Raw genomic sequence first — 11,796 nt, 5'->3', positions numbered from 1 at the left:
TGCTGAAGGAAGAATCCTGTGTCGTGTTTCCTTTGCTGGCGAGGGACGCGGCAGTTTAGTGATTGAGAAAGAGGAGTCAGAAGAAAAATGTGAGCCTTGAGCTTGAATAATTGTAAGGGTAGGGGTGTTAGCCACCCAGCTCTGAAACAGGAGACCTCAAGGGCTGTGTAACAAATGAAGAAGTTAATTTTGCACTTGGAGCCATATAGACTGAGCTGCCGGCTGGCTGATCTTCTGACAGTAAGTATGATAATTAGTTCTGATAGTGTTTGAATGCATTCTATGGGGTATAGCTTTTAGAAAACTAAATCAAAGTCAGGGCCTGAGAGGAAGAGTATACCCCAGGGTTTATGATGAGAACCTTGAACTGACAGATTTTCTTGAAACTTCTGGGTCTTCCCCTTTATTGGAAAATAGGATCCCACATTCCCTTTACTCAAAGATATGGAGAAGCCTCAAATAAAATAAATGTTTTATAAAACTATGCTGTTTTTCTCAGGACTTTTCCCAACTTTTCTCCTGGTTGCTGGAGCAATTACTAGTGATCTATCTCAGCAAGACCCAACTGGGAAATTATTGGGACTGTTAAAGGACCTTGATCATCTGTATCAGTGGAGGGTATGTTCAAGAATGGCTCCTGAGAGTTCTGGGTTGATGGGTCAGAATATAAAGCTGGATGATAAAGAACTGTCATTATGGGGGCATTCTCTCATAATACAGCATTTAATCCCTGGAAAGGGTGCACTCTCTTTCTCTGTCTCTTTCTTCTATGTTCAGGGACACTTTACTACTGAGCTACATCCCTTTTTAATTTTTATTTTTATCTTTTTTAAAATTATTGAGATAGTGTCTCAGTTAGTTGAGGAGGCTGGCCTCAAACTTGAGATTCTCTTGCCTTAGCATCCTGAGTAACTGGGATCATTGGTATGTGACACTATGACCAGTCCCAGGATATGATTTATTTTATGTTGCTGGGGTTGATATCCAGAAGCTTGGAAGAATTGATGGTCCTCATGAAATGAAGTAGAAATGTCAAAACAGTCAGGGCAGACTGTAGAAGAAGGGTTCAAGCAGACACAGAGGTCTCTTTAAAATGGAAGAACAGATTTTGTGAAGAGACGAAGGCTGAGCAGTTGCGGCCGCCTTGCTGACCTCTAGCAGTGGTCAACTTCTTCATATAGAATCTGGGAGTAGGAGATTCAGAATCGAATCTCTTCTCCCTCCCCCTCCTGGTTACAAATCACTTGAAATATATAAGTTAGTGGATCTTTGCTGAGTGAGATTTTTTTGATCTTCAGCTACATTATTCCGCCTTTGTGAGGAACCTTATCAAACACAATGGCTAGCAACGTTACCAACAAGACAGATCCACGCTCCATGAACTCCCGTGTATTCATTGGGAATCTAAACACTCTGGTGGTCAAGAAGTCTGATGTGGAAGCAATCTTCTCCAAGTATGGAAAAATTGTGGGCTGCTCTGTCCATAAAGGCTTTGCCTTTGTCCAGTATGTTAATGAGAGAAATGCCAGGGCTGCTGTAGCAGGAGAGGATGGCAGAATGATTGCTGGCCAGGTTTTAGATATTAATCTGGCTTCAGAGCCAAAAGTGAACAGAGGAAAGGCAGGTGTGAAACGATCTGCAGCGGAGATGTACGGGTCAGTACCAGAACACCCTTCTCTGTCCCGTCTACTCAGCTCCTCTTTTGACTTGGACTATGATTTTCAACGTGATTATTATGACAGGATGTATAGTTACCCAGCACGAGTTCCTCCTCCTCCTCCTATTGCTAGGGCTGTAGTGCTCTCTAAATGCCAGCGTGTTTCAGGAAACACCTCCCGAAGGGGCAAAAGTGGCTTCAATTCTAAGAGTGGACAGCCGGGATCTTCTTCCAAGTCTGGAAAGTTGAAAGGAGATGACCTTCAGGCCATTAAGAAGGAGCTGACCCAAATAAAACAAAAAGTGGATTCTCTTCTGGAAAGTCTGGAAAAAATTGAAAAGGAGCAGAGCAAACAAGCAGTAGAGACGAAGAATGATAAGTCGGAAGAGGAGCAGAGCAGCAGCTCCCTGAAGAAAGATGAAACTAATGTGAAGATGGAGTCTGAGGGGGGTGCAGATGACTCTGCTGAGGAGGGGGATCTACAGGATGATGATGATAATGAAGATCAGGGGGATGACCAGCTGGAGTTGATCAAGGATGATGAAAAAGAGGCAGAGGAAGGAGAGGATGACAGAGACAGCGCCAATGGCGAGGATGACTCTTAAGCACATAGTGGGGTTTAGAAATCTTACCCATTATTTCTTTACCTAGGCGCTTGTCTTAAGATCAAAATTTCACCAGATCCTCTCCCCTAGTATCTTCAGCACATGCTCACTGTTCTCCCTATCTTTGTCCTTCCCATGTTCATTAATTCATATTGCCCTGCGCCTAGTCCCATTTTCACTTCCTTTGACGCTCCTAGTAGTTTTGTTAAGTCTTACCCTGTAATTTTTGCTTTTAATTTTGATACCTCTTTATGACTTAACAATAAAAAGGATGTATGGTTTTTATCAACTGTCTCCAAAATAATCTCTTGTTATGCAGGGAGTACAGTTCTTTGCATTTATACATGATTTCAGTAGTTGCTTCCCTAACTGCAAAGGCAATCTCATTTCGTTGTAGCACCTGAGAGCAGCTTTGAGTTTTAGAGGTATGTGTGTTATCCCCCACATAATAGTCTTGTGTGGGGCTGTTCAACACAAATGTAACAATGTATTTTTGTGAATGAGAGTTGGCATGTTAAATGCATCCTCTAGAAGAATAATTAGTGTAATAGTCTTTATTTGTTTTCTAAAGTTGATACTGTGGGTTATTTTTGTGAACAGCCTGATGTTTAGGACCTTTTTTTCTCAAAATAAACAAGTCCTTATTAAACCAGGAATTTGGAGAAAAAAAAAACTGTTTTTTTTATTTTTGTATTTTATAATTATTTACTTCAAATTCTTTGTTTTGCAGCAACTTCCACAAAACCCTTAGAATATATTAAATATATTTTTCTTGGAGTATGATCATTATGCATATCAGCATACACTACTCAAATTTCATCAAGATGGATGTTGCATTAAGGAGTTAATTATCTGTGACATGGAATGGAGATTCTTTTAATAACTGTTTATAGCCCCAGGTACCTTATCTGGATTCTGAGTCTGTGCATCAGTGTTATTAAAAATAGGAAAGCTTTAAAAAAATAAAAATAAAAATAAAATGGAAGAACAGTGAACTCACAGGATGACTGTATTCTTTGGGAGGCCCAGGGGATATTCTGTTGAGGTGATAAGAGATGCACTGTGAGGGGGACCTTGGCATTATTAAGAAGCTTAGTAGCCACTTCTTTCTACAGGCTGAGCTAACAGCAGGAGTTGCTGCTACAGAACTGAACTACCTAGCAGGGTTGGTAAACAAAACATCTGGGATCCTTGTTTAAAAAACAGGAAAAAAACTTTTTTTTTTCCTTCCACAATTCCTTGACATGTTGTTTGTTTTATTTGTCATTTAAATATCTTCCAGGGGTGTGTGCTTCCAGGAGTGCAAGATATTTCTAGGGTAAGAGTAGACCCTTGAATTAGGAAGACTTCTCAAGACAAACAGAATCAATAATATTGATTGATTGATTGGAATTGGCTCAGGTGATTATGGGGGCTAAGTCTCACAGTTTGCACCAAGATGGAGATTCAGGAGGCCTGTTGTGTAGTTCCAGTCTGAGTCCATGTTCAAAGGCAGGAGATGACTTGTCTTTTAGCTAGAAGACAGCCAGACACAGAGAGTGAAGGCTCCATTACTCAGTCTTTCTATTGCATTCACTCTTTCAGTGAAATGAATGAGGACCACTCACTTTGGGAAGGACAATCAGTTTACTGATTTAAAAGTTGATCTCATCAGGAAGCACCCTCACAAGCACATTCAGGATAATTTTAAATCAAATATCTGTGCACCCTGTGGCCTGATCAAGTTGTCATATTAACATAAAACAGAATATTTTTGCAGAAAAACAGAAGAACAGCATGTCCCAGCCACCTGCACGGCTCTAGTCTGAGCCCTCTTCCTTTCACACCACCGACCAGTGTGTCTGTGGCCTCCTGAGGGATCACTCAGCTTTCATCCTGGGGGTCCCATCTACTGAGCTGCAGCCTCAAGGCTAGTTTGTTTTGCACAAGGACAGGCCTCATTTGTACTCACTGCCAAAGGTTTTGCATTTGAAGAAAGGAAGAACTAGGAGAGAATAAAAAGAGGGAAATAGGAGATAAACCTAAGGGAAACTGCGAAGTCCCCCAATGTGATAAATCAGACTGTCAACTCCTCTAGTCTCTGTAGCTCAACAGGTGGTGTCCCTGGAATACATACTGACTCTTTGTGCTGTACCAGGATTTGGGTGAGAGCAAGAAAATACTAGGAGCCAGGGTAATGGGGGCTAGGATTCTCAGTCATTAACATCTATAGTGTTTGAATACAATATTATTAAAAATCAAAATTACCAAAAAATAATCCATGACGGTCTGTCAAAGCAGAATCAGCATCAGGTACATGCCTGGAGCAAAGGAAAAAAGATCAAATAGATCTTGTCTGCCACACAGTCTAATGCAGTAAGGAAAAAATATTAGATGAACACAAATTGGGGGATAAGCTCAAAGATACCTGCACAGTTCTCTTCCAGACTCAAGGGCATGATGGGCTTTATGATAAATAATGATGAAATATAATATTTGTAATGACACACTATCATAAAAGTTATTCAATACTTATGAATTTCTTATTTCTGGAATTTTCCAGAAAACACCTAACTGACCCTGTGTAACTGAGCCCCCCCAGGGAACTACAGAAATGTAGCTAAAAAGTGCTGTGTAGGAAATCTCAACCCCATTTATACAAACTTTCTTTAAGTCTACAGCTTACTTCAAAATTAAAAAAAAATCAAACATTTGATTAAATCACTTGGTTAGAAAAAGAAAAAAGAAAAAAGGAAACCAGATACTCTCCTATAATCCCAGTGGCTTTGGAGGCAGAGGCAGGGGGATTGCAAGTTCAAAGCCAGCCTCAGCAAGGGTGAGGCACTAAGCAATTATGTGAGATCTTGTCTCTAAATAAAATAGAAAATATGACTGGGGTGTGCAGCTCAGCGATTGAATGCACTGAGTTCAATCTCTGTATCACAAAACAAAAAGAAGTTAAGAAAAGAAAAACAAACAAAAGGAAATAGAAAAAGACAATGGAAGAAACTTTTCTCTTTTCTTTTGACTATGCCTGTATTATATTGAGAGTACTTCTTGGAACTGAGGCAGCCTGGGCTGTGATGGAGTTGAAATCTTGAGTTGGATCTTGGTCCTTGTGGGCAGGAGGCCATGTGGAACAGCCAGAAGATTATGAGCAGTTTCTTGGGTCTGAGAAGCACCACCAAAGGCAAAGTGTATGCCTATAGCTGCAAGGGTATTGCTGGATGGATACCCCTTTATGCCAGGGAATCTGGCTAGGGGCTACTGGTGGGGGTGTAGACAGGGGAGTTCAGGGAAAGCTTTGCATTTGGCCTTGGAAGAGGGGAACTTCAAATATGTATCCAGGTGAGAAACCAGTGGAAAGTCTTATTAGGGTGACTCACTGTGGGCTCAGCCAGAGAGGCAAATCAGGAATTCCCCAAAATGATCTCTTAAAAGTGTGATGTTTTGATTATGAAGGTAAAATGATGTCCAGCACCTCCTTTTCAATGACACACAGGACTGGAACCTGGCTGAATCTCAGAGCTATGCTTTCTGAGCCTTGCACAAGATTGTCTGTCTCCATGTGCAGACTTGCACACATGCATACATGTATACACACACACACACACACACACACACACACACACCCTTTCCTCATGTGTCTTCAGCATTTCCCCTAAATGACTCATACCAAAAATTGAAATGCCACTTTTCTGAGTTAGAGAGGACCTTTTGTAGCCCTCAAGGACCCCTGGGAATATAGGTCTGTGTGTTCTCCTAAGTGTATGTACCTGGATGTGTGAGTGTGCACACACTTACATACCCACTTATCCACCATCACCCAGGCACATACTCACACTCTCTCATAGCAGTCACATGACCACTCCCATACCATGTGGGCATGCACACACACACACACACACACACACACACACACACACATACCACATGTACACAATTCCCTTCACATTCACACAATCCCACATGCATACACATAATCCCACACACTGACTTAATCCCCCCCAAACACATGCACACATATCACACTTACTTGTGCAAACCCCCACACTATCACACTTACCACACATGCACATGTACCACACATATTAGCACACACATGCATCACACACCTACACACACAATTTGTTCTGTGCTTTCACTTCGGCAAGGTTCTAAAATATTTTCATTACACAATGAAGAATCCTACATCAAACCTGGGCAGTTTTCTGTGCATGAAACAGGCTTTGCGTTCTGAAGGGGGAACCCATGCTGGGTGCTTCAAAATGAATGCCACAGAGTCACCCTGTTGAGGTCCTGTGTTCTGGAACCACAGGTGGCCTAAAGTGGGAGATGGATTGCAGCCTCCCACTTTTGAGGCAGTGCCCTCTCTTGGCCAAGTGGGCTCTAATGGCTGGCTCACTGGTCTTTCCTGCTGAGAATCCCTGCCCCCTAATCTCTGAGAGTCCTGGCTGTGAGGCTGGTATGTCTGAGTCACCTTGCATCCACTTCACTCTGCCGCCTTTGAAATTTAGCTCGTTTATTAGCTCTCCTCTCTTTCTTCTAACTTGCCATTTTGTAAGCAAATCATCTCTGTTTATTAATGTTTGGGTATTAGTATCAAGGTATTGGCAATCCTGCCTGGAGTATTGTTTCCAGCTAATTAAAATGCCCTAGGTACCCTGCTGAAGATGGGAATGACAAAGGACAAAGAAGCCCAGAGGGTGTAGGCCCCTATTTCTTGTTATGTAATGACCCATTCTCCCCTAATATAGAAACCAGACACTTCCTTTGCTGAGAGAGGAAAAATGACAAGAAAATAAATTTGCATTAAAGTCGACTTAAAACAACCTGTCTCTGACTCTGTTCTCTCTTGCAGCTCTCCAAGCCTGAGCAACAACTCTGATGGGTGAGTCTGCCACCCCATTCTCTTCTCCTATCTGGGAAAGTGTGCAGCTGGCTGTGCTGAGGGGTAGTGGCTGTGCAGAGCCAAGCCCCTGTGCAAAGCTGCATGCACAGTCTACTGGTCTTGTCTGAGTCACACTCTGCATCCTTAGCTGGTGCTCTGGACTCATCAAATAAGGGAGCCCTCTCTGGTTCAGTGGGAGCCAGAGCTCTATGTGCAGTGTTGGATGACTGCCCCCCAGTGTCCTTGTGTGGGACATGAGTGCAAGGGTGACAAGGATTCTTATGCTGCCATTGCCAAGAGAAGGGCTCTGCTTGGAAAGGAAACTGGAGAGAAGCCCTGGAGAAGAATGTGAGTGAAGTCAAGTCAGAGGACTGGCCTTGCAGGAGCAAAATGCCCCATCACCTGTTGGGAAGTGCTGCCAGGTGTCAATAGCTGTGACTTCTTCTGTAGGACAAATGCTGTTGCATGTGTAGTGTGTGTTGTAGGGCTGGCTTGGGTCCCACTGAGGGGCCCTCTCATATGGTCTGTGCCTCATCGTGGTGGGGGATTCTACCTTGCAGGCAGCTGTCCTTGCAGCACCAATGGCTACATTTGCTGACCCTGGGACCCACTGCTGGTCCACAGAGCTCCTGTGTGTGAATGGTATAAAGGTCCCTTCCCAGAGGCCTTCCCTAGGTGAGGTTGCAAATTACTGTGCACACACACACACACACACACACACACACACACACACACATCACCCCCAAAGTTCCTTCAGATCCCCATTACCTTGTCCATTTTAAACTGCTATACGTGGACTTGCTTGGGTTTCTTGGCAACATGATGGCCTCAAGGAAATCAGGTACCACCAGCACAGCCAGGCTGATGCCACAGACCCTTGTGACTAGCCTCAGAAGTCCCACCTGAGCCATTAACCAGGTTCAAGGTAAGGGAGCATAGAGTCCACCCCTTGATGGCTGAAATATTAAAGTCACATTGTCATAGAATATGAGGGATAGGAGGGGCCATAGGGCTTCATTGGAAGATTTCATTTGTCCTGGTGGGAAACTGCAGGCAACTCCTACCCAAGAAATGGGTGGGATGGGGAGTCTCCAAGGAGTGTGACAAAGTGAGCACAAATCAATCAACAGACTTCCAGAATTCCTTCCACTGTGTCTGCTGGCCCAGAAAGGTCTCTGCCACTTCTAGGTGCCACCACACTACCTTTGGTCTTGCTTAGCAACCAGCTTGCACATCTTTGGGACCCCCCAGGAGGTAATTGTCACTCCTTGCTCCAAACACTTAATCCACCCTACTGTGTGACCATTCAATATTTTACCCAACTGAATTTTTAAAACCTTTCTTCTTGTTTCCCTTTCTTTCTTCCCTCCCTCCATCCTATTAGAGGATTTCCTTGAATATGTAGGAGATCTGCATTCACAACAGAGAAAACAAAGAGCTGAGCTTTTTACAACTGTTCTTAACAAAAAGGGGGGGGGGTGTCTGTGCCACTTAGGGGCTGTGCTGAGAGAGGGGCAGGCTGGTTTTTTGCAGGAGTGCCAAGGTAGGAACTGAGATGTCTTACCCCCAGTGATGAACATATATGGCACTCACTACCCCTGGCTGAGCTCAGCTGTCACTATGCAGTGATGGGGAGGGGTGTGCAGGGGCCACAGGAAGGGATGGGCAGGGAGGGAAAGGGTCAGTGTCTGTCAGGAAGTGAGGAAGGGAACCTTGCACTTGGTCTAACAATAATCTAGAGCCGTTTTTTATTTGTTTGTTTGTTTGTTTGTTTTTTGTTTTTTGAAGTCTTCTAGACCCCAGGTTCATCCCTGGCATTTTGAAACATTTAGCCCACTTTTTTTTCCAGTTCAAGGCTTGTGACATCATCTACTTTGTGACTGTTTTTTTCATTTACTTTAGTTTTAGCAGCTTTATTGATATATAATTGCTACATAGTAATGCATATTTTCAAAAGGTATGATTTGATAAATTTTGACATAGAGGCACTCCTAAAACCATCGCCATTATCAAAATTATGAACTTCTATGTCATCCCCAAATTCTCATGCTTCTCTGCATCTCCTGGCAATTGTTGATTTAATTTTTGTTGCTACATATTTATTCACCTTTCCTAAAACAAATTGAATGATACAGTTTATATTCTTTTTAGTCTGACCTTTTTATTTGTTTGTTTGTTTTGTTTTTACTCAATTATTTTTTAAAGATCTTTTTTGTTGGGAATGGAAATTAGTACAGATATTATGGAGAACAAAATGAAAGTTGTACAAAAAAACTCCAAATAGGGACTGGCTTGTGGCTCAGTGGTAGAGCACTCACCTATTACGTGTGAAGCCCTGAGTTTGATCCTCAGGACCACATATAAATAAATAAATAAAATAAAGGTATTGTGACTAACTACAACTAAAAATATAAATATTTAAAAAAAATCCAAATAGGGGCGCGCAGAAGAGGAGAGCTGGTGGGCGCCGCAGGTCGGGAAGAAGAGCACCCAGGGGCCTGCAGCCCGAGTGCTGCGCCATGTTCCAACTTCTCCACGAACACAAAGGTGAAAAAGCACGTTTAGATTGGAATATGGACGCCGTCTCCTTGATCGGAGAGGAGCTGCAGGTGGACTTCCTGGACCACGTGCCCCTCACCACACACAAATTTGCTCGGAAGACTTTCCTGAAGCTTGCCTTCTGTGACATCTGTCAGAAGTTCCTGTTAAACGGATTTCAGTGTCAGACTTGTGGCTGCAAATTCCACGAGCAGTGTAGCAACAAAGTCCCCACCATGTGTGTGGACTGGAGCAACATCCGGCAACTCCTGTTGTTTCCAAATTCCACCATTGGCGAGAGTGGGGCCCCGGCGCTGCCCTCCTTGACGATGCGTGGGATGCGAGAGTCTGTTTCCCGGATCCCTGTCAGTTCCCAGCACAGATACTCCATGCCTCACGCCTTCACCTTCAACACTGCCAGCCCCACCTCTGAGGGCTCCCTGTCCCAGAGGCAGAGATCAACATTCACACCAAATGTCCACATGGTCAGCACCACCCTGCCCGTCGACAGCAGTATGATTGAGGATGCCATTTGAAGTCACAGCCAATCAGCCTCGCCCTCAGCCCCGTCCGGCAGCCCCAACAACCTGAGCCCCACAGGCTGGTCCCAGCCCAAGACCCTGGTGCCGGCACAGAGAGAGCGGGCTCCAGGATCTGGGACCCAGGAGAAAAACAAGATTAGGCCACGGGGACAGAGAGATTCAAGCTAGGGCTGGGGATGTGGCTCAAGAGGTAGCACGCTCGCCTGACATGCGTGTGGCCCGGGTTCGATCCTCAGCACCACATACCAACAAAGATGTTGTGTCCGCCGAGAACTAAACAAAAAACAATAAAACATTAAAAAAAAAATTCTCTCTCTCTCTCTCTCTCTCTCTCTAAAAAAAAAAAAAAAAAAAGAGAGAGAGAGAGAGATTCAAGCTATTACTGGGAAATCGAAGCCAGTGAGGTCATGCTCTCCACCCGCATTGGGTCGGGCTCCTTTGCAACCGTTTATAAGGGCAACTGGCACGGAGATGTTGCAGTGAAGATCCTGAAGGTTGTGGACCCAACCCCAGAGCAGTTCCAGGCCTTCAGAAACGAGGTGGTTGTCCTGCGCAAAGCGTGACACGTCAACATCCTGCTCTTCATGGGATACATGACAAAGGACAACCTGGCCATGGTGACCCAGTGGTATGAGGGCAGCAGCCTCTACAAACATCTGCATGTCCAGGAGACCAAGTTCCAGATGTTCCAGCTGATCGACATTGCCCGGCAAACGGTGCAGGGGATGGACTACTTGCACGCCAAGAACATCATCCACAGAGACATGAAGTCCAACAACATATTTCTCCACGAAGGCCTAACAGTGAAAATTGCAGATTTTGGTTTGGCGACAGTGAAGTCCCGCTGGAGTGGCTCTCAGCAGGTGGAGCAGCCCACCGGCTCCGTGCTGTGGATGGCCCCGGAGGTGATCCGGATGCAGGACAACAACCCCTTCAGCTTCCAGTCCGACGTCTACTCCTACGGCATTGTCCTGTACGAGCTGATGACCGGGGAGCTGCCCTACTCCCACATCAACAACCGGGATCAGATCATCTTCATGGTGGGCCTAGGCTACACCTCCCCCGACCTCAGCAAGCTCTACAAGAACTGCCCCAAGGCCATGAAGAGGCTGGTGGCCGACTGCGTGAAGAAAGTGAAGGAGGAGAGACCTCTCTTTCCCCAGATCCTGTCTTCCATCGAGCTGCTCCAACACTCCCTCCCCCAAATCAACCGGAGCGCTTCTGAGCCATCCCTACACCGGGCAGCGCACACCGAGGATATCAACGCCTGCACGCTGACCACGTCCCCTAGGCTGCCTGTCTTGTAGTGGACTTTGTACCTGCGCTCAGCCTGGGGAGGAAGGGAAGGCAGCGACAGCACCTTCCTGTCCCTTGCTCCTGGGGCAGAGTGTTTTCTGAGAAGCTGCTGTTAAGGACCTCCTAGAGACGCACAGGCCTTAACTTCACGTTGCCTTCTTTTCTACCCTTTCTGGCCGGTCTTCCTCCCATCTCCAGCATGCACAGGGGATGCTGACGGCCCTGCAAGATATCGTTAGGGCAAAAAGAAGTGGATGTCAAGGTCGTGAGCAGACTGGCCCCGCTGTG

The 11,796-nt window shown here is 45.0% G+C and overlaps 1 protein-coding gene and 1 pseudogene across 1 annotated transcript; both read left to right on the top strand.

The window, feature by feature from the left end:
* Positions 1–1,178: 1,178 nt before the first annotated feature.
* On the top strand, positions 1,179–2,547 carry LOC144252273 (heterogeneous nuclear ribonucleoprotein C-like). Its single transcript, XM_077794704.1, has 2 exons — positions 1,179–1,655; positions 1,695–2,547. Exons 1-2 carry the CDS (start codon positions 1,339–1,341, stop codon positions 2,260–2,262), a joined length of 885 nt encoding a protein of 294 aa, XP_077650830.1. The 5' UTR covers positions 1,179–1,338; the 3' UTR covers positions 2,263–2,547.
* Positions 2,548–9,705: 7,158 nt separating this feature from the next.
* LOC144252328 (RAF proto-oncogene serine/threonine-protein kinase pseudogene) lies at positions 9,706–11,519 on the top strand (annotated as a pseudogene).
* The last annotated feature ends 277 nt before the right edge of the window (positions 11,520–11,796 follow it).

The sequence above is a fragment of the Urocitellus parryii genome, unplaced genomic scaffold (assembly GCF_045843805.1).
Source record: "Urocitellus parryii isolate mUroPar1 unplaced genomic scaffold, mUroPar1.hap1 Scaffold_40, whole genome shotgun sequence".
NCBI classification, from domain to species: Eukaryota; Metazoa; Chordata; class Mammalia; order Rodentia; family Sciuridae; genus Urocitellus; species Urocitellus parryii.
This window is presented reverse-complemented; position numbering and strand designations above follow the sequence as displayed.

Coding starts and splice junctions, on each gene's coding strand:
- LOC144252273 (XM_077794704.1), top strand. CDS start 1,339: ATGGCTAGCAACGTTACCAACAAGACAGATCCACGCTCCATGAACTCC. Junction 1,656..1,694: donor TCTGCAGCGGAGATGTACGG/GTCAGTACCAGA, acceptor CCGTCTACTCAG/CTCCTCTTTTGACTTGGACT.